Below are 25,210 nucleotides of genomic sequence, written 5' to 3'. Positions count from 1 at the left end.
GTTCGCCCTTTCCCTGCCTTTCCCACTCATCTGAGCCTCCGGAGTCTTCAATACCTCTGCTTTCCTCACAGCTTAAAAAAAAAAAAAGTTGCGTCGCGTTTTTAAACGCAGAGACGCTGGAACAGAGGTTTTTGACCTGATTTTCAGCAGGATCGTAGTTGTACACTAGATCCTTTGAGGTAAGAGTGTTTTCCAACTCCTCCGGGGTGGGCCCGCGATCGGGGCGATTTTGGCGCGAAACCGCCATTTTGGATTTTACCGCCGTTTTTCGGCGATGGCTGCGGACAATGTAAAGCGCTGTTCCACTTGTGGCAAGCGCAAATCAGCAGCAGGGCTCTGTAAATCGTGCTGTATTGGCGTAGGAGCCGGCCCGAGCATGGCGAGCGATGTTTCTTCCCGCTCTGAGCTGGCAGCGGGCGCCATTTTGCTTACACCGCATGGCACGGCCTCCGTGGACACGGAGAGACCTGAGTCGGGTGGGGCACCTCGAGATGAGGTTATTTCAGGAGTGGCTAGCACCGGACAGGATTTGGGTGCCCAGGGTGAGATTTTCTCCCCGGATTTTGTGCTTTTGCTGCATAAAGCATACATGATGAAAAGAGCCCTTCCTCAAGGGTCGCCTGAGGCTCCTCTGATTGCCCCCCCGATGGATTCTGGCCTGGGACTGCCCAGTGAGGCTTTTTTCCCGGATGCTTGGCCTAAAGATAAGCGCAGAAGGGTTAATTCCCCTTCAGATTGTGGTGCACCTTTTCCCCCCCGTGGTCGGGGTGTGAGGATTCGGAGAACTCTGACAGACGTTCTTGGTCTGAGGAACCAGAGTCAGGTGCGGATTTACCACAGGATCTGGATGATCCCTCCGCGGTGAGGATTTTCCACCGTGATGAGCTGCCAGCGCTTATTTCAGATACCCTGCAGGCCCTCTCGATTGAAGATCCTGACAGTGGCATGGCCTCCTCGGGTAATCCCAGGATGGCTAGTACCAAGAAAGCTGCTCGGGCCTTCCCTTTGCATGACTCCATCCTAGAGCTTGTTTCGGCTCAGTGGGCTGACCCCGAGGGACCTTTGAGAGTTTCCAGGGCTATGGGGCAGTTATACCTTCTGCGTGAGGGACATATGGCTCGTTTTCAAATGCCTACAGTGGATGCCCTAGTCACTGCGGTGACAAAGAGAACTACCCTCCCTGTTGAAGGAGGTGTTGCCCTGAAGGATGTTCAAGACCGTAGGCTGGAAACAGCGTTGAAACGGTCCTTTGAAATTGCAGGTCTCACTGTTCGGGCGTCTGCATGCAGCTGTTATGCTGTGAGAGCCTGCCTAGCTTGGCTGCAACAGGCAGTGGCTCAGCCCGGAGATGGCGCGGAGCCCTTCTTGGATGTGGCTCCGCGGTTGGAGGTGGCCTTGTCCTTTCTGGCTGATGCCCTTTATGACCTTGTCAGAGCTTCGGCTAAACAAATGGCAGTAGCAGTGGCGGCTCGCCGTCGTCTGTGGCTACGACACTGGGCAGCGGACATGGCCTCTAAGCAAAGGTTGGTGAAGTTGTCTTTGCAAGGACTTCTCCTATTTGGTGAGGAGTTGGAGAAAATTGTGAAAGGCCTGGGTGATCCAAAACCCTAGCGCTTGCCCGAAGATAGGCAGAGGCCTTCCTCTAAGGGCCAGGCGGTCCATTCCTCGTACAGACCTTGCTTCCGTGAAGCTAGAAGGTACCGCCCGGGGCGTTCTGCTGGGTTCACTTCACGTGCCCGTGGTCAGCAGAGGAACTCCTTTCGCTCGGACAAGCGTTCCGCAGCCGGTGGCTCAAGACCAGGAGTTCAGGGGCGACCCTCTCAATGATGGTGCGCCAGCCCTCTCCTCGATGCCTGTCATCGGAGGACGGCTTTCCCTCTTTGTCGAGGAGTGGGCCAAGATTTCCTCAGATCAGTGGGTTCTGGACCTGATCAGAGATGGATACAGAATAGAATTCAACGCCCCAGTAAGAGACGTGTTTGTGGAGTCCCGATGGCGGTTCTGCCGTCAAACGGGCGGCAGTGGAGGAGACTTTACAAGGTCTGATTCAGTGAGGGGCAGTGACCCCGGTGCCTCCCGCCGAGCAAGGCTGCGGCCGATACTCCATCTACTTTGTGGTGCCGCGAAAAGGTGGGTCCTTTCGCCCTATTCTGGACTTAAAAAAAGTGAACAAGTCCCTGAGTTTGCGGCATTTCCACATGGAATCCCTGCGCTCCGTCATTGCGGCGGTACAGCCAGGAGAGTTTCTCACGTCTCTAGACCTGAAAGAAGCTTACTTGCACTTACCGATTTGGCCCCCGCACCAGAAGTTTCTGAGGTTTGCGGTGTTGGGAAAACATTTCCAGTTCAGGGCCTTGCCTTTTGGCCTCGCCACAGCTCCCCGAACCTTTTCGAAGGTAATGGTGGTAGTAGCTGCTTTTCTCAGGCGAGAAGGTATCAGGGTTCACCCGTACCTAGACGACTGGCTCATCAGAGCAGACTCTGCAACAGAGAGCTTACAAGCTACAGCCAGAGTGGTCTCAGTACTGCAATCTCTAGGCTGGGAATCTGGCAGCCGAAGTATTCCTGCAGATCTGTGCCAAATGGGGCAAGCCCGTGATGGATCTAATGGCGACAAGTGCCAATACCAAAGTCCCGTGCTTCTTCAGCAGACGGAGAGATCCTCGCTCGGTGGGGTTGGATGCCTTGGCTCAACCCTGGCCTCCGGGTCTACTTTATGTGTTTCCCCCATGGCCCTTGATAGGTCGCCTGCTCTTGCGGATTCGGCTGCACTCAGGAGAAGTGGTCCTCATCGCCCCGGATTGGCCAAGGAGACCTTGGTATGCAGACCTCCGACAGATGCTCCTGGAGGCTCCTCTGCCGTTACCTGTGGTACCGAACCTGTTGACTCAGGGACCGGTAGCCATGGAGGACGCCGGCCGCTTTGGTCTTACGGCATGGCTATTGAGAGGGCGCAATTGAGGGATAAAGGTTATTCCAATAAAGTTATTTCCACTCTCCTTCAAGCCCGCAAGCGGTCCACTTCCGTGGCTTATGCCAGGATTTGGTGCCTGTTTGAGTCTTGGTGTGCTTCCAGAGCCATTGCTCCAATGCGGGCTCCTGTCTCGCCGAGTCTGGACTTTTTGCAGGAAGGTGTACAAAAAGGCTTGGCCTATAATTCCCTGCAGGTGCAGGTGACAGCGTTGGCCTCCCTTCGTGGTAAGGTGGAAGGCGTGTCTTTGGCTGCTCACCCAGATGTGGCACGGTTTCTTAGAGGGGTGCTTCGGCTCCGACCTCCAGTGCGAGCACCCTGTCCAGCTTGGAACCTGGGGCTAGTTTTGAAAACCTAGTTTTGAAAACTCCTTTTGAGCCGCTTCGGCGAGCATCGGAGAAAGATTTGACACTGAAGGCCGTTTTTCTGGTGGCCATTACCTCGGCGAGATGGGTGTCAGAGCTCCAGGCGCTGTCCTGTAGAGACCCATTTCTGCAATTTTCAGAGTCCGGAGTCACGGTTCGGACCGTGCCTTCCTTTATGCCTAAGGTGGTTTCAGCCTTTCACTTAAACCAGCCTATTTTCTTGCCCTCTTTTTCAGAGGAAGAGTTTCCAGAATCTTTTGGGCAGCTGCACCTTTTGGATGTGCGCAGGACTCTGCTGCAGTATCTGCGAGTTACTAACTCTTTCAGGACTTCTGATCATCTGTTTGTTTTGCTATCCGGTTCTCGCAGAGGGTCTCCAGCGTCTAAAGCCACTATTGCCCGCTGGCTCAAAGAAACTATCTTTTCAGCTTATCTGCTGGCCGGCAGGGTTCCGCCTGTAGCCTTTAAGGCACATTCTACTAGAGCGATTTCTTCCTCTTGGGCTGAAACTGGAGCACTCTCTCTTCAAGAGATATGCAGTGCAGCAACATGGGCTTCTAAGCTCTCCTTTGCCCGACATTACAGGCTGGATGTGGCTGCCAGGAGGGGTGCGCGTTTTGGTGCACAAGTGCTAGCGCGTGGTGTGGCTTGTTCCCACCCTATCTAGGGATTGCTTTGTTACATCCCATACGTAATGGCTTCATCTGCTTGATGACAAGGAAGGGAAAATTAGGTTCTTACCTTGGTAATTTTCTTTCCTTTAGTCATAGCAGATGAAGCCATGAGCCCTCCCTGTATGATTGTCTGTATGCTGTGAATCTGTTTTTCAGGTTCTGTTCTAATTTCCTGAAGTTCCTTCCTTGGGAGAAAGTTGGAAAACAATCTTCAGGATTCATGTTCAGTTTAAATTTAGGAGGATGTGTTCATTCCCTCCAGCATGTTTTTTTTGGAGGATGTGTTGATTCTCTCCAGGAGGCGCGCGTGTTCCCCTCCAGTTCTATAAATAGGAGGATGAGTTCATTCCCTCCAGTGTGTTGGGAGGATGTGTGATTCCCTCCAGGAGGCGCGTGTGTTCCCCTCCACTTATACAATAAGGAGGATGAGTTTATTCCCTCCAGGAGGATGTGCATTCCCTCCTTTATGAGTTCATGCCCTTATGATGGGCCATCGTTCGCTGTGAGGAAAGCTCTTGTGATTCCCATTGCGGTTTGCCATACTGCTTTGGAAGCTTCAAATACTGAAGAGGCAGTGGAGCTAGCTGGCCAAGAGGGCACTGTGAAAGTTTGAGTGCTCTCTATCTCCCCTGCTGGTTGATGGACATAACCCATACGTAATGGCTTCATCTGCTATGACTAAAGGAAAGAAAATTACCAAGGTAAGAACCTAATTTTCCCTTTTAAATCGATGCACAAAGACCTTAAAGACAGTATGAAGGAAGTGTCAGGAAAAGGACGTAAAAATGGATCACTTTACAGAAATGGTAGGGGAATTAAGGGCAACAAGAACTGACAAAGACCACTCTGGAATTATGGGGCAAAATAAAAGATCTTTAAAATAGGTCTAGAAGATGTCATTTGCACATACAGGGTATGCCTGAAACTGTTCAATATTCATCTTATTTATTTTTATTTTGGTTACGTTTGTACCCTGCGCTTTCCCACTCATGGCAGGCTCAATGCGGCTTACATGGGGCAATGGAGGGGTTAAGTGACTTGCCCAGAGTCACAAGGAGCTGCCTGTGCCTGAAGTGGGAATCGAACTCAGTTCCCCAGGACCAAAGTCCACCACCCTAACCACTAGGCCACTCCTCCACACAATGTTATGTCATATGTTATGACAATTGCAAAGGACATTTCTCAGCAAGTTTTTGCACAGGTGGAATGTGATGTGGTGGCAGCTTGCACTGTGAAGGCAAGAGTTGCTATTATATTTAGTACTGATTTTTTTCCCTTTCAAATCCAGGAGGTGTCACCTCTCGTTTAGACTACTGCAATCTGCTTCTTGCTGGCCTCCCACTTAGTCACCTCTCCCCTCTCCAGTCGGTTCAAAACTCTGCTGCCCGTCTCATCTTCCGCCAGGGTCGCTTTACTCATACTACCCCTCTCCTCAAGACCCTTCACTGGCTCCCTATCCATTTTCGCATCCTGTTCAAACTTCTTCTACTAACCTATAAATGTACTCACTCTGCTGCTCCCCAGTATCTCTCCACACTCGTCCTTCCCTACACCCCTTCCCGTGCACTCCGCTCCATGGATAAATCCTTCTTATCTGTTCCCTTCTCCACTACTGCCAACTCCAGACTTTGCGCCTTTTGTCTCGCTGCACCCTATGCCTGGAATAAACTTCCTGAGCCCCTACGTCTTGCCCCATCCTTGGCCACCTTTAAATCTAGACTGAAAGCCCACCTCTTTAACATTGCTTTTGACTCGTAACCACTTGTAACCACTCGCCTCCACCTACCCTCCTCTCTTCCTTCCCGTTCACATTAATTGATTTGATTTGCTTACTTTATTTATTTTTTTGTCTATTAGATTGTAAGCTCTTTGAGCAGGGACTGTCTTTCTTCTATGTTTGTGCAGCGCTGCGTATGCTTTGTAGCGCTATAGAAATGCTAAATAGTAGTAGTAGTAGAGTATAAGGAAGGTAGGATGTTAGTAGTGAGGGGAGAGATTAAAGGAGAACATTTTGCATTCTATTAATATATAGGCTCCCAGTGAAGAGCAGTTAGGACACTGGGAATCTTTGCAGGAGTTATTGGGTTGGCAACGCATGGTAGATTTGGATAGGTAGTTTAATAGTAGATATGGAATAGAACGTGTTAGAAAAGTTGTTAAAGACGTTATGCAAGAGCATTATGGATCTCTTTTGAGAGAGGCACCCAAAGACAAGGTTATACATTCTTTACTCCCATGTGCATGATAAGACACTCAAGGATAGAATTCCTTTTAGGGGACTAAAAATGGTTGCAAAGAATGGGAGAAATTATTATAAAACCCATAATGTGATCCAAACATACTACAGTGTGGGGGGAATTTGATTTAGGGTTTCAGAGTCCTGGGTGTATTTTTTTGGAGGTTAAATTAAAGTTGCTTAAAGGTGTACATATGCTAAAAGACCAGGCGGAAGGGTTGAAAGAATATTTACTATTAGTGACTATCTCTGTCTCCTCAGTATCAGTAGTACATGGGAAGAGTTAAATGTAGTACTATATTTTTATATTACATGCACAAATTGGGTGCGGATGTAAAAACAAAAAAAACTTCATAAAACTCGCATGTTACATAACATAAAATACTCCTCTCCATTTCCCTTCCTCTCCTCCCCCCCCCCCCCCCCCCCCCGAGTGTTCCGTCACATTCCACCAGCATCTCCTCCTCACCTCGGCTTTCCCACATCATCTCTTGCTTAGTTTGGCGGTGGGGTCACTGCCTTCGAGCGCCCCCCCCCTCCTCCCCTTCACTGCTTTCAGGCTCCCTGCTGTCCACTCTCCTCTCCTTCCCCCTCCCCACAGTCTACCTTAATTGGTTTAGTAATCCGTTCCCACAGGAATAGGCAGCTTTGCGTGTCATTGGGGGCCTTTCCTCCTCTAATGTAACTTCCTGTGTATGTGCATGTTATGTGTGTGAAAATACGGTACTTAAGGGAATCTGTATCCAGTTGGCATCAAGGGAAAAAAATGGAGACAGGAGACAGAGGAAACTGTATTACAAAAAAATTAAAGAAACATGAGAGAGATTATTAGAGCGCTAACGGCTTTAAATAGGTTAGGTAGGCACTGGCAAAGGCCATAGAACGTTAGCTTACGGATTGTTGAATTTAATTTGCAGAGCCCAACAAAAGTACTGTGAGTTTGGGAATAAAAGAGGTAAGATGTTGGCCAATTAAAACGCAGAAGGGGAAAAATACTATACAAAAAGCTTGAAGGTCAGAGACTGATAAGCACAACTCAGGAGAGGGGCCTTGGGGTAATAGTAACTTAGTAAATGACGGCAGATAAAGACCTGTAAGGTCCATCCAGTCTGACCAACAACATAAACTCATTTACATGATATGTGATATTTTATATGTATACCTGAGTTTGATTTGTCCTTGCCTTTCTCAGGGCACAGAACATAGAAGTCTGCCCAGCACTGTTCTTGTACTAAGTTCTGAAGCTAACGTCGAAGCCCCTTAAAATTTACACTCCAGCCCATCCCTATCTATTCAGTCACAATCAGGGCATAGACCATAGAAGTCAGCGCAGCTCCCCATTTTGTTTCCCAATTACCGGTGTCGCCACCCAATCTCCGCTAAGATTCCGCGGAACCATTCCTTCTAAACAGGATTCCTTTGTGTTTATCCCACGTATGTTTGAATTCCGTTACCGTTTTCATCTCTACCACCTCCCGCAGGAGGGCATTCTACATATTCACCACCCTCTCCTTGAAAAAAATACTTCCTGACATTAGTCCTGAGTCTGCCCCCGCTTCAACCTCAATTCATGTCCTCTAGTTCTACCGCCTTCCTCCTCTCCAAAAAAAGGTTCATTTGCGGATTAATACCTTTCAAATATTTGATTGTCTGTATCATGTCTCCCCTGTTTCTCCTTTCCTTTAAGGCAGTGATGGCGAACCTATGGCAGGCGTGCCAGAGAGGGCACGCAGAGCCCTCTCCCTTGGCATGCGCGCCGTCGCCATCACTGGTCCGCCCAATCTCCCTCCCAGTTTGGCCTTCCTCCCACCCTCCCTCCAACCCAACGAGCAACAGGCCACCCTCCCGTCCTCCCTCCCTCCCAGCACCAGGAACCCCCTCCTCCTAAAATTTAAAAAGCGTACCTCCTCGGAGTCGGGGTTAAGGCAGCGTGCATCCATAGCGGCAGCGAAGCGCGTGTGCTTCGCTCGATGCGCCTTCGGCCTTCCCTGTCTCTCAAGCTCTGGTCCCGCCCATAGGTGGGACCACAGCTTGAGAGACATGGAAGGCCGAAGGCGCATCGAGCGATGCACACGCGCTTCGCTGCCACTGCGGATTCACGCCGCCTTAACCCCGACTCCGAGGAGGTACGCTTTTTCAATTTTAGGAGGAGGGGGGTTCCTGGTGCTGGGAGGGAGGGAGGCCTGGTGTTGGGTGCTGGGTGGGAGGGAGGCCTGATGGTGGGTGCTGGGTGGGAGGGAGGCCTGGTGCTGGGTGCTGCCAGGTGCTGGGAGGGAGGGCAGGGGGGAGAGGAGGGTGGCTGGACATTTGTGGCTGGAGGGGAGAGGATGGTTGCTGGACATGGATGGAGGGCAAGAAATGAAGAAGAAAGGAGAAAAGTAAAGAAATCAATGGAAAGGAAGCCCTGGAAACGGAGTTAAGAGAACAGATAGAGAGCAGCAGAATCAGCGACTAGAACCAATATGGATAGAAAAACAAAATCACCAGACAACAAAGGTAGGAAAAATCATTTTATTTTCATTTTAGTGTTTGGAATATGTCGAATTGGAGAATTTACATCTGCTGTCTTATTTTGCACTGGGTATACTGGAGCTGTAACAGCTTACAGAAATGATTTATAATGGAAGAAAATCATGTTATTTTTTTCTCCTATACTAGTATAATATTTTCAATGATGTCTGTTTATATGCCAAACAAAAAAAACAGCACCACGGGCTTTTAAAAATGGAACACAGTTCTTTAATGAATGAGCCTTGACAAAAAGACCCGACACGGGCCGTGTTTCGGTGACTAGCACCTGTGTCAGGGGTCCCCACGTCTCATATAGTAAAAGCTACAAAGCACCAAGGCACTGTCACTTTCTGTATCCATTCATTAAAGAACTGTGTTCCATTTTTAAAGGCCCGTGGTACTGTTTTTTTTGTTTGGACTTTAGTTTGTACTTCGTTCCCTCTCTTTTGTTATATCGAAGTCTGTTTATATGCGCCATGGCTGGTGTAAGGGGTGTGGCTATCATAGGGGTGGAGTCATATGTGGTGACCCCGCCCATAATGAGTACCGGCACTTTGCGATAATTCGATTTTGGGTTGCTGTTTGAGCATTCGGTCTCTGAAAGGTTCGCCATCACTGCTCTAAGGTATACATGTTGAGGTCAGCAAGTCTCTCCTCGTACAGTTTGCAACACAGATCCCATACCATTTGTCTGAGGATCTCAAGGCAGTGAAACAACGTAACAAAGCGGTGGCCGTAGCCAGAATGATGCTAGGCTGAGTTGAAAGAGGTATAACCAGTAGAAGAGGTGTTCATGCTACTGTATAAGTTGTTGGTGAAGCCTTGTTTGAAGTATTGTGTTCAGGTTTGGAGGCCGTATCTTGCTAAGGATGTAAAAAGAATTAAAGTAGTTCAAGAAGAGCAACAAAAATGACATAGGGTTTGGACCAAAAGACATATTAGAAAAGACTTGAGCTGAAAATGTATACCCTAGAGGAAAGGAGGGACAGGGATGATATGATTCAGATGTTTAAATATTTGAAAGGTAGTAATATTCAAACAGATATTTTCCAGAGGAAGGGAAGTGGTAGAACTAGAGGACATGAAGTTGCAGTAAAGTATTTTTTCACAGAGAGGGTGGTGGATGCCTGGAATGCCCTCCCACAGGAGACGTTGGAGATGAAAACAGTAGCAAAGTTATCAAATGCATAGGGTAAACACAAAGGATTTCTAAATGGAAAGAGAATAGAAACAAAACAAACTTTCAGTGCTTATGTAGTAATTCCAATTATTCTAGTACATAAGAACATAAGTATTGCCATACTGAGACAGACCAAAGGTCCATCAAGCCCAGCATCCTGTTTCCAACTACTACTACTATTTATCATTTCTATAGCGCTCCACCACCGCCAACTCCAGGCTCCTCTCATTCTGCCTCGCCTCACCCTATGCTTGGAATAAACTTCCTGAGCCCTTACGCCAAGCCCCCTCCCTACCCATCTTCAAATCCTTGCTCAAAGCCCACCTCTTCAATGTTGCTTTCGGCACCTAACCTTTATACCTTTCAGGAAATCTAGACTGCCCCTATTTGACTGACTGTACATTTGTCCTTTAGATTGTAAGCTCCTTTGAGCAGGGACTGTCCTTCTATGTTAAATTGTACAGCGCTGCGTAACCCTAGTAGCGCTTTAGAAATGTCAAGTAGTAGTAGTAGTAGTAGTAGAGCAATCCAGGTTACAAGTACCGGCAAAATCCCAAATACATTGTATGCTGCTTATCCAAGAAATAAGCAGTGGATTTTCCCAAAACCATTTTAATAATGGCTTATGGACTTTTCTTTTAGGAAGATCGCCAAACCTTTTTAAAACCCCGCTAAGCTAATTGCTTTTATTACATTCTCTGTTAAAGAATTCCAGAGTTTAATTACATGTTGAGTGAAGAAATATTTGCTCTGATTTGTTTTAAATTTACTACTTTGTAGCTTCATTGTGTTCCCCCTAGTCCTAGTATTTTTGGAACAAGTAAACAAGCGATTGATGCCTACCCATTCCATTCCACTCATTATTTTATAGACCTCTATCATATCTCCCCTCAGCCGTCTTTTTCTCCAACCTGAAGAGCCCTAGCCACTTTAATCTTTCCTCATAGGGAAGTCGTCCCATCCCCTTTATCATTTTTGTCACCCTTCTCTGTACCTTTTCTAATTCCACTATATGTTTTTCAGTTGCGGTGACCAGAATTGCACACAATATTTGAGGTGTAGTCACACCATGGAGTTCTACCAAAGGCATTATAATGTCCTAATTTTTGTTTTCCATTCCTTTCCAAATAATACCTAACATTCTATTTGCTTTCTTAGCTGTCACTGCACACTGAGCAGAGGGTTTCAGTGTGTATCATCACCTCGATCCTTTTCCTGGTCAGTGAATCCTAATGTGGAACCTTGCATTACGTAGCTATAGTTTGGGTTCCTCTTTCCCACTTGCATCACTTTGCACTTGCTCACATTAAACATCATCTGCCATTTGGATGCCCAGTCTCATAAGTAATTGGAAAATTAGGCCAGTGTCGGGCAGACTTCTATGGTCTGTGCCATGATTATGAGCTAGAGTGGGCTTTGACAGCACCTCTAGTGCCGAGCAGACTTCTACGGTTTGTAGCATAAAAATGGCAAGGACAGATCAAGAGTATATATGTTATATTGCAACGCATGCTATGAGTTTATCTTATTGGGCAGATTGGATGGACTGTGCAGGTCTTTTTTTTTATCTGCTGTCATCTACTAAGTTACTATTTTAACTCTGTCAGAACTTGACCAATTTCAATATAATTTGGGATATATCTAAATTTGCAATAAGCCTACACTTGTGCTGGCCACCTCACCTACCTAAACAGCCTTACTTCCAGTGGTGTAGCCAGGCATGACATTTTGGGGGGCCCAAAGTTTACATGGGGGGTGGGCAGTAGGCATATAGGTGTGAGTAGTTCTTGGTATACTCCTGAGTAATGCCACAGAGTGCACTTGATGATGGATTTCTAAGTAAACATTCTATCCTGCATCAACATAAAACCTCTACATTACTTATGGAAATTTTGGAAACTGACATTTTTCAAAATATAGCATTATCCCATAACTTAAACTTTGCCATTATAGTAGGCTTGTGTCTGGTCAGCATCTCAATACACATCACAGTATCCTGCAAATTAATTACCACAATGGCACTTATCTTTCAAATTTGCTTTATAATAAATATAAATTTCATACAATGCTGTATTAATAAAATAAGTAAATACCTTTGAAGTATCAGTTTAATTATGTAGCCTGAAAATCTAACATACAAAAAGTATCAACCCCTGACACTTCACACTGGACCATCATGCTGTTAACTAACATATATTTTGCATCCTCAGAAACCTCCATAGCTCCTCTAAGAATGATATAAAAAAAGATATATAGCAAAATTAGAAAAGGTTCAAGGAAGGGCAACCAGAATGATTAAGGGGAAGGAACTCCTCTCATATGAGGAAAGGCTAAAGAGGTTAGGGCTCTTCAGCTTACAGAAGAGACGGCTGAGTTCTACAAAATTCTGAGCGGAGTATAACTGGTAACTGTGAATTGATCTCTCATAAGGTACAAAGACTAGGGGACACTCAATGAAGGTACATGGCAATACTTTTTAAATCAATAGGAGGAAATATTTTTTCACTCAACGAATAGTTAATCTGTGGAACTCATTGCCAGAGAATGTGGCAACAGCAGTTAGCAAAAAGGTTTGGACAAGTTCCTGGGGGAAAAGTCCATAAACTGCTATTAAGGTGGGTATGGGAAAGCCACAACTTATCACTACTTATCCCTGGGGTTGGCAGCTTTGGAATCTTGTTACTCGTTGGGATTCTGCAAGGTACTTGTGACCTGGATTGGCCATTGCTGGAAGCAGGATACTGGGCTAGATGGACCATTGGCCTGTCCCACTATGGCTATACATATATTCTTATGTAAAGCAGAAAAAGGGTAGTTCCTCAGGAATTCACAATATTTAAAAAAAAAATTCTGAGTTTGGTATTAAATTAGTAAAAACATAAAGCCTCTCCAGTTCCAAGCTTATTGTGAAGTACCTGTAATACAAACCTACAAGAATTACTCGGGACCTATAGAGCTAATCTACTTACTATGCCACCTGTTGGCCTTACTGAGGTGGCACCAAAACGTCAGAAAGGGTGTAGAGCCTAAATCATGACACACTACCTCTTGAAGGATCTACATATAGAGCTTATGCATTTCTAAGGTCTACACTGGCATGGTCTGGGAAAGGGGGTGGGAAATATTATGGAGAGGAAGAGGGAGCTCTGGATAAGAAGGAATGGAGAGAGAGCTGGCTTTTTGGGGAATAACCATAATGGTTCTCATACATATTCATTATGGTTTATTCCCCAAAAAGCCAGCTCTTTCTGCTTTCCTTCTTTCCTCCATATTAGCAATCCGCTTAAGTGCAAGGGTCTGGGACCAAAGAAATACATGCAGTTAACCAGAGCGTGCACTTAACCATTGTGACCCAAAGAAGCTTGACACCCGATAAACATATTTTTCTAAACCTAATACAATCAATGGCACTAAGCCATGCAGATTACTGCAACGGAATTTATGCGGGATGTAAAGAACAACTCCCAAAAAACTCCAGACTGCCCAAAACACAGCAGCCAGGCTGATATTTGGTAAAACATGATTCGATAGTGCTAAACCCCTCCGAGAAAAGCTGCACTGGCTCCCAATCAAAGAATGGATCAGCTTCAAAATCTGCACTGGTCCACAAAATTATCTACGGCATAGTCCCAGGATACATGACAGACCTCATAGATCTGGGAGAAGATCCGCCAGAAAAGCGGAGAACTCAAACACCCCACGGTAAAGACAATGTTACAGAAAAAGTGGGAGAGCGACCAAGGATGCCAGAAACTGGAGGATGTTGAATGATAAACAATTTTATTGATAAATTTGAAGTCTTCTTCTAAATTCCAGAGTTTAATTACAGGTTGAGTGAAGAAAAGTTTTCTCCGATTCGTATTAAATTTACTACTTTGTAGCTTCATCGCATGCCCCCTGGTCCTAGTATTTTTAGAAAGGGTAAACAAATGATTCACGTCTACCCGTTCCACTCCAGTCATTTTATAGACCTCTATCATATCTCCCCTCAGCCACTGCTGAAGAGCCCTAGACACTTCAGCCTTTCCTCATAGGGAAGCCATCCCATCCCCTTTATCATTTTTGTCGCCCTTCTCTTTACCTTTTCTTATTCACACACTGTATCCTTCATTTTGCACTTTCATCACCACTACTAAATAACCTGTGAGTCACCCAACATGCTTAATTAACCCAAGAGCTTGAATGCGATTGTTGATGATCCGAGATAATCCCCCAATTGCCCAAATTATCATAAACATGGAAATGTATTCAGGAAATTCAACTTTTGCCAGTTGAATAATATTGAGTGTAGTACCGGAAGACTGGAGGGTAGCCAATGTTACTCCAATTTTTAAGAAGGGTTCCAGAGGAGATCCGGGAAATTATAGACCGGTGAGTCTGACGTCGGTGCCGGGCAAGATGGTGGAGGCTATTATTAAGAATAAAATTGCAGAGCATATACAAAAACATGGACTGATGAGACAAAGTCAGCACGGATTTAGTGAAGGGAAGTCTTGCCTCACCAATCTAATGCATTTTTTTGAGGGGGTAAGCAAACATGTGGACAATGGGGAGCCGGTTGATATTGTATATCTGGATTTTCAGAAGGCGTTTGACAAAGTGCCGCACGAAAGACTCCTGAAGAAATTGCAGAGCCATGGAATCGGAGGTAAGGTATTATTATGGATTAAGAACTGGTTGAAAGATAGGAAACAGAGAGTAGGATTGCGTGGCCAGTATTCTCAGTGGAGGAGGGTAGTTAGTGGGGTCCCGCAGGGGTCTGTGCTGGGTCCGTTGCTTTTTAATGTATTTATAAATGACCTAGAGATGGGAATAACTAGTGAGGTAATTAAATTCGCCGATGACACAAAATTATTCAGGGTCGTCAAGTCGCAGGAGGAATGTGAACGATTACAGGAGGACCTTGCGAGACTGGGAGAATGGGCGTGCAAGTGGCAGATGAAGTTCAATGTTGACAAGTGCAAAGTGATGCATGTGGGTAAGAGGAACCCGAATTATAGCTACGTCTTGCAAGGTTCCGCGTTAGGAGTTACGGATCAAGAAAGGGATCTGGGTGTCGTCGTCGATGATACGCTGAAACCTTCTGCTCAGTGTGCTGCTGCGGCTAGGAAAGCGAATAGAATGTTGGGTGTTATTAGGAAGGGTATGGAGTCCAGGTGTGCGGATGTTATAATGCCGTTGTATCGCTCCATGGTGCGACCGCACCTGGAGTATTGTGTTCAGTACTGGTCTCCGTATCTCAAAAAAGATATAGTAGAATTGGAAAAGGTACAGCGAAGGGCGACGAAAATGATAGTGGGGATGGGACGACTTTCCTATGAAGAGAGGCTGAGAAGGCTAGGGCTTTTCAGCTTGGAGAAGAGACGGCTGAGGGGAGATATGATAGAAGTGTATAAAATAATGAGTGGAATGGATCGGGTGGATGTGAAGCGACTGTTCACGCTATCCAAAAATACTAGGACTAGAGGGCATGAGTTGAAGCTACAGTGTGGTAAATTTAAAACGAATCGGAGAAAATTTTTCTTCACCCAACGTGTAATTAGACTCTGGAATTCGTTGCCGGAGAACGTGGTACGGGCGGTTAGCTTGACGGAGTTTAAAAAGGGGTTAGATAGATTCCTAAAGGACAAGTCCATAGACCGCTATTAAATGGACTTGGAAAAATTCCGCATTTTTAGGTATAACTTGTCTGGAATGTTTTTACGTTTGGGGAGCGTGCCAGGTGCCCTTGACCTGGATTGGCCACTGTCGGTGACAGGATGCTGGGCTAGATGGACCTTTGGTCTTTCCCAGTATGGCACTACTTATGTACTTATGTACTTATGAGTATAACTCTCCTGCTGATGAAGTCTGAGCTAAGTCTCTTGCTCCCCTTTCCCCCATACAGCAGGGGCGTATCTGAACTGCGGCGGTAGGGGGGGCCAGGGCCAGAGAGGGGGGGCACATTATAGCCCCCCCCCCCCGCCGCCATTGCCGATCCCCCTCCCCCCAGCCGCTGCCATTGCTAACCCTCCCCCTCCGTTGCTCGCCTACCTTCGCTGGCGGGGGACCCCAACCCCCGCCAGCCGAGGTCCGCGTCCTCCTGCCGCTGCCGCCTGCCTTTGGTCCTTTCATTTTTTCACTGAAGCTGGCGCCGACGAAAAAGTTTCTTTTGAATCTGACGTCGCTGCACGTTGTACGTGCAGGACGTCAGACTCAGAAACAATTTCTGAGTCTGACGTCCTGCACGTACAACGTGCAGCGACGTCAGACTCAAAAGAAACTTTCGTCGGCGCCAGCTTCAATGGAAGAATTAAAGGACCAAAGGCAGCCGGCAGCGGCAGGAGGACGCGGACCTCGGCTGGCGGGGGTTGGGGTCCCCCGCCAGCGAAGGTAGGCGAGCAACGGAGGGGGAGGGTTGGCAGCGGTAGGGGGGTCCAGGGCGAAATCTGCGGGGGCCCAGGCCCCTGAGGCCCCACGCAGATACGCCCCTGCCATACAGCAAACTGTTTCATGAATTAGTGTACCACTGTCTGTATCAGATCCTCAGTTCTACATGGTCAAATTTAGCACAGGGTTGCAAGAACTAGTACGTGTTAATTTCTGTTTTGGGTAAATAGCAGTAATATGGAGACATCTTAAGCAGGAAGAAATGACATATCCACTCAGATTTCTCTCTTGAAAAAAAACAAGCATTCTTGGAAATCGCATTTTTCTTCGCAATAAAAACTGTCTTATAGAAGAATTTAGCTGCCGAGATAAGTGAGGGGCACAATAGTCTGACTTCAGATTTTCAAGGTTTAACATAGGCACCAGGTTTTCTTCATTTGGCTTCAAAAGCAGAAACAGCAAGTATTGTGGCAGGCACCAAGCTTAAAGTGTGAGCAGTTCAGGATTCAAGTTTTCAGAGATAATTACTGTAATCTAGGGTGGGATTGAATGGGAGGGGAAGCGCTTTTTCTCCCTCACAAACTAAAACACCACTCCCCTTCTTCTATTTGCTCCTATACATGTCAGTGGGAGATTAAAATCATCTCTCTTCCTCATATTGATTCTGTCTAGTGAACTTTTAAGTATGGGTATGGATGAATACGTTTTCCAATTCTCTTTTTATTGTTGTGCTTCAGTTGATTTGTGACAGTCTCAGGACCTCCCAAGTAATGTAATCACCTCATAAGCTAAATCAGAATATGACTTTTAAAGTTCAATACTTAAAATATGATGCTGTGTATTAATCACTTGGAAAAATTTACTATCCTGCTTTTGTACTGTTAAAGTCCCGCTTGAGTGACAAGATTGCTGCTTGATCTCGGTGCACACTGGTGAACCTAGTGAATGCACAGTCCTTCGTGTTACAGTCCAAGGCCAACTGGTTAATGGTGGGAGACCATGGCTTACGTCACCTATGGCTTCCAGGTCCTCTCATTACCTTGTTAGGGTCTGATATACTAAAGGATTTTTCCCACTTTGTGTATGCAGGGCCGGTACAAGAATTTTATGTGCCCTAGGTGAACCTTTGGCCCTGTGCCCCACTCAATTATCTTTCAGTCCTTAAGGCTCCCCTTCAAGATTTTGCTAATTAAATTCAACAATCATGATCACCCCCAACATATCCCCTCTGAAAACATTCTTACAAATGCATATTGGACATCATACTTTTAAATATTAAACTTTGTTTCATATATACATACATCATGAGGGCACTTTTCAAGTCAGTTAAATTGTTCTATTTAAAATTGGCTCACCTCCCTGTGAGTAATAGTATATGCTGATGGTTCTTTGAGTTAACATGACAGTTGGGAACTATTGTTTTGCTTTGACTGCAGCAGTTCTTTGCAGCCCCCACCCTAGATGACTGTCTAGTCTGAGGGTTAAGCCAGTCCTGTGTCTATGACGGGTACTCACCCTGTCCTTAGGGGACACCTAGCCACAGTGGAATATGTATGTTGGCTGCCACCTGGGGTGGGTCGCCCCTATGCCCCTCCCCCGGAACATCACCCCTCTCCCGCTGCATGTACCCCCTCTTAGCGCATCACCCACCTCCCCGTCCTTTGAAGTGCATCAGCCTCATCTCCTGGGGCATGGAGCACAGAGCAATCGCGCGACTGGCAGCTCTGCCGGTCCTATGCCCCAGAACAGGAAGTAACATCAGAGGGGGTGGGGAACCGGCAGTGCCGACAGCCAGGCAACTGCTCTGTGCACCCCCTTGCTGCCTGCACCTGGGGTGGACTGCCCCCACTGCCCCGCTCTTGGTACACTAGAGCCTAGCCAGTCAGGTTTTCAGTATACCAACAATAAATGTACCTGAGAGAGATTGGCATACAGTACAATGGAGGCAGTGCATGCAAACTTCTCATGAATATTCATTGTAGATACCTTGAAAACTGGACTGGCCTAGTATGTCTCAAGGACTGGGTTGAGAACCCCTGGTCTATAAGGAAAATAGTTTAGTCCCTAAACCACATTAGCATGTTGAAACAACTGTGAGCTTCTTCCAAAGGTGCAGGTGAAAACCATAGGCTTGTGTACTCACATAGGATGGCTCAGGTGATCATTAATTGGAACCAGTTTCTTCTGCTTTCCTCCCATGCTCAGGACACGTTCCTCCCGCACGTAGAATGTGGCACAGTGACACTGATTGGAGCAACAACAGAAAACCCTTCGTTTGAAGTCAACTCTGCCCTTCTAAGCCGATGCCGTGTGATTGTGCTAGAGAAGCTCTCCGTCGAGGCGATGGAAAGTATTTTGATGCGAGCTATCAAGTCCCTGGGAATAAGAGTGCTTAAGCAAGATGTACACTCAGACTCTGAAGATGCCAGCAGCAGCCACTCTGAGTAAGTAACAGACAGCAGCCTGCTAACTCGGGAACATAGAGAACCCAGTGGTAGGTTGCCAGGGAAAAAGGAAGGGGGAGGAGAATTGTGTAAGGATGTGAATGGCAAAGAAAAGCAATGACAGCAAGCGTCTTGGTGGTGGTAGAAAAGTGAGCGTTTCAATATCACATCATATTTAAAAAATAATCCTTACACATGATTTTGTGCTTGTTCCTGCAGCTCTGACTCAAGGCAATAACATGTAGGGGCCTGCAGGAGGGAGGTGGTGAGGGGATCTGTTTTCAGGAGTACAGTCTTTGTCATAGCTTAGAATTCTAACTTTTATCTTTGGGGGGGGGGGGGGGGGGGAACAGGGAGGGAGGGCAAGTAGCCTTGTTTGGTTGCTGTATATACACCTCCCCCTCCCTGTGGCATGCATGCTTCTGCTGTCCTTACAGAGACATATTAACACTTTCTTAACATTGTTATCACTCAGCAGTAGGACAAAAGAAAAATAAAACTGCAACCTTGCCGAGCTGATGTGGTTTTATTTACTTGGAGATTTATGGGAACTGAAGCTGTATGAAATTCTTCTTTTCGAGGTCACTGAGACTCTGAAGTTCTGTTTACCATTTGCTGCTGTCTGTACAGTATAATCAGAAAGGGTAGCAGAGGCCCTCTGCGTGCCCAACTTAACAAGGAAACACAGCTGGGCTTTTTTTTTTACTACCCCTTGTTAAGCACTGGAGACTCCCTTTTGAACAGGATTAGAGAACAAGGCATAACTGAGCTGCACTTGCTGAGGGTTTGAGTTTCAGGAGGCCCTTCTCGTGACAGCTGTCTTGGCAACACCAGAATGAGGGTGTACAACTTGTGGAGCAAAATATATTGATATACTCATAACCATCATCGCATTTCCAGAAAGAATTGGGGGATGATGCACCAAGCTTACCGTTCTAGGAATGTCCGATTTTGACTGGTTATATCCAGTTTAGAGTGCATGTTCATAAGTACATAAGTAATGCCATACTGGGAAAAGACCAAGGGTCCATCGAGCCCAGCATCTTGTCCACGACAGCGGCCAATCCAGGCCAAGGGCACCTGGCAAGCTTCCCAAACGTACAAACATTCTATACATGTTATTCCTGGGATTTTGGATTTTTCCAACTCCGTTTAGTAGCGGTTTATGGACTTGTCCTTTAGGAAACCGTCCAACCCCTTTTTAAACTCTGCTAAGCTAACCGCCTTCACCACATTTTCCGGCAATGAATTCCAGAGTTTAATTACATGTTGGGTGAAGAAAAATTTTCTCCGATTTGTTTTAAATTTACTACACTGTAGTTTAATCGCATGCCCCCTAGTCCTAGTATTTTTGGAAAGCGTGAACAGACGCTTCACATCCACCTGTTCCACTCCACTCATTATTTTATATACCTCTATCATGTCTCCCCTCAGCCGTCTCTTCTCCAAGCTGAATAGCCCTAGCCTCCTTAGTCTTTCTTCATAGGGAAGTCGTCCCATCCCCGCTATCATTTTCGTCGCCCTTCGCTGTACCTTTTCCAATTCTACTATATCTTTTTTGAGATACGGAGACCAGTACTGAACACAATACTCCAGGTGCGGTCGCACCATGGAGCGATACAACGGCATTATAACATCCTCACACCTGTTTTCCATACCTTTCCTAATAATACCCAACATTCTATTCGCTTTCCTAGCCGCAGCAGCACACTGAGCAGAAGGTTTCAGCGTGTTATCGACGACGACACCCAGATCCCTTTCTTGGTCCGTAAATCCTAACGTGGAACCTTGCATGACGTAGCTATAATTCGGGTTCTTTTTTTTTTTTTAATGTTTGAATGTTTTTATTAAGCATCATTACAATACAACAATGTAAACGCAGTCATTTTTCCCCCATGTTTCCCCCCCCCCCCCCCTCCCAGCTCTATTTCAACTGTCCTTATTGGGTTAATCGCTGAAATCGAGACCACAGTTCAGAAGATGGGTTGTACCTTCCCATTCTTTTGTCCGTTAGTTGCTCCAATTCCCCAACCAGGGAAAGTTTCAGAGTCCAGTCCAGCTCTGAGGGAGCCATCTGTTTCTTCCAGTGCATTGCAATGACACTCTTAGCCGCTGTTAAACAAATCCTCTTAAGGCGTCTTTGCCATTTAGTTCCTCTTCTGTTACCGAGACCCAAAAGACACCAGTGCGGCGTGCATTGGAACGGCTTATTCGTGCTTTCTGAAATTTTTGTCGTTACTGTCTTCCAAAATGGTTGTAGAGTCCGGCACGACCACCAAATATGCAAGAAAGTCCCCTCCTCATCTCCACACCTCCAACACAGTGGGGATGCCGAGGAGAACATAGCATGTAATCGATGCGGGGTATAATACCACCGCGACAATATCTTAAAGGCATTTTCTTTTAACAACACACAATTCGAAGCTTTTTTGACTCCTACTACTATAGCCTTCCACTCATTTACTGTAAACTCCCGTTGCAGATCTTGTTCCCATTTTATCATATAAGCACATTTCTCAAAAGATCTACCTCTAATCAATTTGTACAACATAGATATAACTCTTCTCATTTTCCCCAATGATCCCCACAAATTTTCAAGTTCCTCATATTCTTCCGGGTCCCTCCTCAACCACCCTTGTTGGCTCATATAATGCTTGACTTGTATATAAAAATAAGTATCTCCCGCACCTCCCCCACACTGTTCCCGGATCTCCTCCAAGGGTCTTAACTCCCCATCATCCAGGAGATCCCTGAAACAAATCAACCCCTCCTCTTCCCACCACCCTGCAAACTGGTGACCCATTCCCACTTGAAAAGCCGGTTCCCAACCTATACCTGCCAGTGTGGAAGTTTTCCTCTTTAGCCAGAACCTGGTTCTGAAAGAGGCCCACAAGGTCAACAGATGGTTCACAAATGGGTTTGTTGTCATTTGACCGAATACCCTCGGTTCTATTGAAGCCCATATAACCGACTTCAACTTATAACCCTGCATCATCTCTTGGTCTAAACTAGCCACCACCGATGGAGCCTCCTGACTCCATGCCACTACAAACTTTACCTGTGCAGCCCAAAAGTACCATTCCAAATTGGGCACCCCCCTTCCCCCCAGGTCTACCGACTTCCACATCAATTTCCTATGTATTCTCGGAGCTTTACCCCCCCATATAAATTTCATAATTTCCCCCTGAAGCTTATTTATTTCCCTTTTAGGTACCTGCACAGGCAAAGTCTGGAACAGGAACAAAATCTGGGGTAAGATATTCATTCGTACTGTAGCTATTCTCCCCCACCAGGATAGCCATTTACCCTGCCATCCCGCCATATCTCTATGTACTTGTTGAAACAACGGTCCATAATTTAGTCAATATAGCTGATTCAACTCAGAGGGTATCTGGACCCCTAAGTATTTGATATTGCCCTTCTTTAGGCGAAATGAGAACCCCTGGAGCATTTCTACCAGTCGACCCTGTGGGATAGACACCCCCAAAATTTCAGACTTCCATATCATCATGCTGATCAATCCATAGACTGGTGGGTTGTGTCCATCTACCAGCAGGTGGAGATAGAGAGCAATCCTTTTGCCTCCCTATATGTGGTCATGTGCTGCCGGAAACTACTCAGTATGTTCTCTATCTCAGCAGGTGGTGGTCACACACAGCAGCAGCTCTGGCTAGGTCTCCAAGCCTAATTTTTAGGTTTTGTTGAGTACCTGGGGTTGAGGGCTCTTCTTGAGCAAGTGCAAACCTGGTGGCACCAGGTCCCTCCTTTTCTCCCCCCTCCCGCTGGCTCCGTTAAAAAAAAAAAAAAAAAAAAATTTTGGACGTCCTTAAAGGCGTTTATTTCGACGTTTATTTAAACGTTTATTGCAGCTACTCACTGGGACACCAGGTCGTTACAGCTCGGAGCGAGAAGCAGGTAATTTTTACCTTTTTATAGCGGGTAGGGGGTTCCCCGATCGATCTCCACGTGGCCTATGGCGTCGGAGGGCAAGGGCGCGAAGAATCGCACCCCGGACCGCGTGTGCGCTTCTAGCGGGATGCGGGGGTCTTAAAGTCTGATTCGCCCTTGTTGGGTGTCAGTTCGGAGGCCGGTCAGTGTCCCGGGTCTTCCTCCGGTGCGGCGGTTTTTCCCGCCATAAACGCCCATCCCCCGCTGCTCGCCTCCGCCATCTTGGCCGGCCACTCTGCTCGGACGGCTTCTTCTTGGGCCGCCCTTGAGCTGGGAGACGTTAATGCCATGGCCGCCCTTGATTTGGGCGACGGCAAAAAGCGGCTAAAGTTAAGCGCCGTTCTTCCCGCGCGGCTCCTTCGCGGAGTGTCGCGCCGGACGCCATCTTGGATGCGCAGCATGTTTCTCCCCCGCTCTTGCGAGCGCCGGTTGAGGGTGCGTCTAGGGCTGTGGCCCAGGCTGCTGAAGTGCACAGTCTGGGGGGTTTCTCCCCCGAGTTTATTTTGCTGCTGCATCAGGCCTTCCTTATGCAAAACGCTGCCCCTTCTCCCTTGTCCGATAAAGGGGTTGAGGCCCCTGGAAGTAAACGCCCTCGGGTGGATTCCCAGGCCTTAGAGGACTCTGTTTCCTCTGATGTAGATGAGGGCAGCGTATCTGAGTTCTCCCAACGGTCCTTTGGGGATTCCTTGGAGGAGACGGATTCCCGCTCGGATGGAGCGGATGACCCCTCTGCAGCTCGGATCTTTCGCTCAGAGGATTTGCCCAACCTGTTAGTGCAGGCCATGAGCATTTTGAAGATTTCCTCTCCAGAGGACGTCTCTCCCTCAGCCCCTGTTGGCTCCGCCATTATGCTGGGGACGAAGCGCCCGCCTAGAACCTTCCACGTGCATGATGCCATGCACACCTTAATTTCGGCTCAATGGGATGGTCCCGGAAGCGAGCCTCAAAGTGGCTAGGGCTATGTCCCGCCTCTATCCTTTGCCTGAAAGTGAACGGGAGGCCTTTCTTTGGCCTACCGTGGATTCTTTAATCACTGCGGTGACTAAGAAAACGGCGTTGCCGGTGGAAGGTGGCACGGCCCTAAAGGACGCCCAAGACAGAAGATTGGAGGCCGCCTTAAGGTCGTCCTTCGAGGCGGCTGCCTTAAGTTTGCGGGCCTCAGTTTGCGGCTCCTATGTGGCCAGGGCGTGCCTGATGATTGTGCAGCGGGCTTCCCCCTCGGATCCTTCCTTGAGGGCTGATTGGCCGACCCTGGAATCGGGCTTGGCTTATTTGGCAGACTTACTGTATGATGTCTTGAGAGCCTCGGCTAAAGGTATGGCTCAGACAGTCTCTGCGCGGCGGTGGCTTTGGCTGAATCATTGGTCTGCTGACCACGCCTCTAAGTCCCGCCTGGCTAAGTTGCCTTTTAAAGGCAAGCTGCTCTTTGGGGTCGAGCTGGACAAAATTGTGACCGATCTCGGCATGTCTAAGGGCAAGAGGTTACCAGAGGTCAGGGCTCGGGCCAGTGCTCGCCCCGGTATCTCCAGAGGACGGTTTCAGGAAGCCCGTCGGTACCGCCCGGGCAAGTCGGGCTCCTCTGCCCCCTCTTCCTTCAAGAGGAATTTCTCCCCCAAGCAGCATTCCTTTCGCAGAGACCGCCGTCCCGGAGGTGCGCCCTCCGGTCCTCCCCCAGGGTCTCTTACCCAATGACGGGGTCCTGGTCCATGGCCCAGTGCAGATTGGAGGACGCCTGTCTTCGTTTCTGGGCGAGTGGACCAGAGTAACTTCAGACGCTTGGGTGCTGGAAGTCATCAGAGACGGCTACAAGCTAGAGTTCTGCCGACCCTTAAGAGACGGGTTTGTACTCTCTCCCTGCAAGTCTCCGGTCAAAGCTGTGGCAGTGCAGCAGACCTTGGACAATCTGATCCGCCTGGGTGCGGTCGTTCCGGTGCCAGAAAATCAGCTTGGCAAGGGACGTTACTCCATTTACTTTGTGGTACCAAAGAAAGGAGGTTCTGTACGGCCTATCCTCGACCTCAAAGGGGTCAATCGGGCCTTGAAAGTTTGGCACTTTCGCATGGAGACCCTCCGCTCTGTTATAGCGGCAGTGAAGGCAGGGGAGTTCCTGGCATCCTTGGACATCAAGGAAGCGTACTTGCATATTCCCATCTGGCCTCCTCATCAACGCTTTCTGCGTTTTGCAGTCCTGGGCTGACACTTCCAGTTCAGAGCCCTCCCGTTCGGGTTGGCTACTGCTCCGCGGACCTTCTCCAAAGTAATGGTGGTCATCGCGGCCTTCCTGCGAAAGGAAGGAGTACAAGTCCATCCTTATCTGGACGACTGGTTGATCCGAGCCCCCTCTTATGCAGAGTGCGGCAAAGCTGTGGACCGGGTGATTGCTCTTTTGAGCTCCCTGGGGTGGATCATCAACTGGGAGAAAAGCCAGCTGCGCCCGACTCAGTCCCTGGAGTATCTGGGAGTTCGATTCGACACCCAAGTGGGCAGAGTGTTCCTGCCGGACAATCGGATT

General features: G+C 47.5%; 1 protein-coding gene across 1 annotated transcript in view; it reads left to right on the top strand.

The window, feature by feature from the left end:
• Nucleotides 1-25,210, top strand: part of WRNIP1 (WRN helicase interacting protein 1) — a 117,887-nt gene that overhangs the window by 30,591 nt on the left and 62,086 nt on the right. Inside the window, exon 3 of the mRNA XM_030210944.1 lies at nt 18,512-18,750. Coding sequence (XP_030066804.1) covers nt 18,512-18,750 — 239 coding nt within the window. The remainder of the gene's footprint in view (nt 1-18,511; nt 18,751-25,210) is intronic.

The sequence above is a fragment of the Microcaecilia unicolor genome, chromosome 1 (assembly GCF_901765095.1).
Source record: "Microcaecilia unicolor chromosome 1, aMicUni1.1, whole genome shotgun sequence".
Lineage (NCBI taxonomy): Eukaryota > Metazoa > Chordata > Amphibia > Gymnophiona > Siphonopidae > Microcaecilia > Microcaecilia unicolor.
The sequence above is the reverse complement of the archived record's forward strand: the minus strand, read 5'-3'. Positions and strand labels throughout refer to the sequence as shown.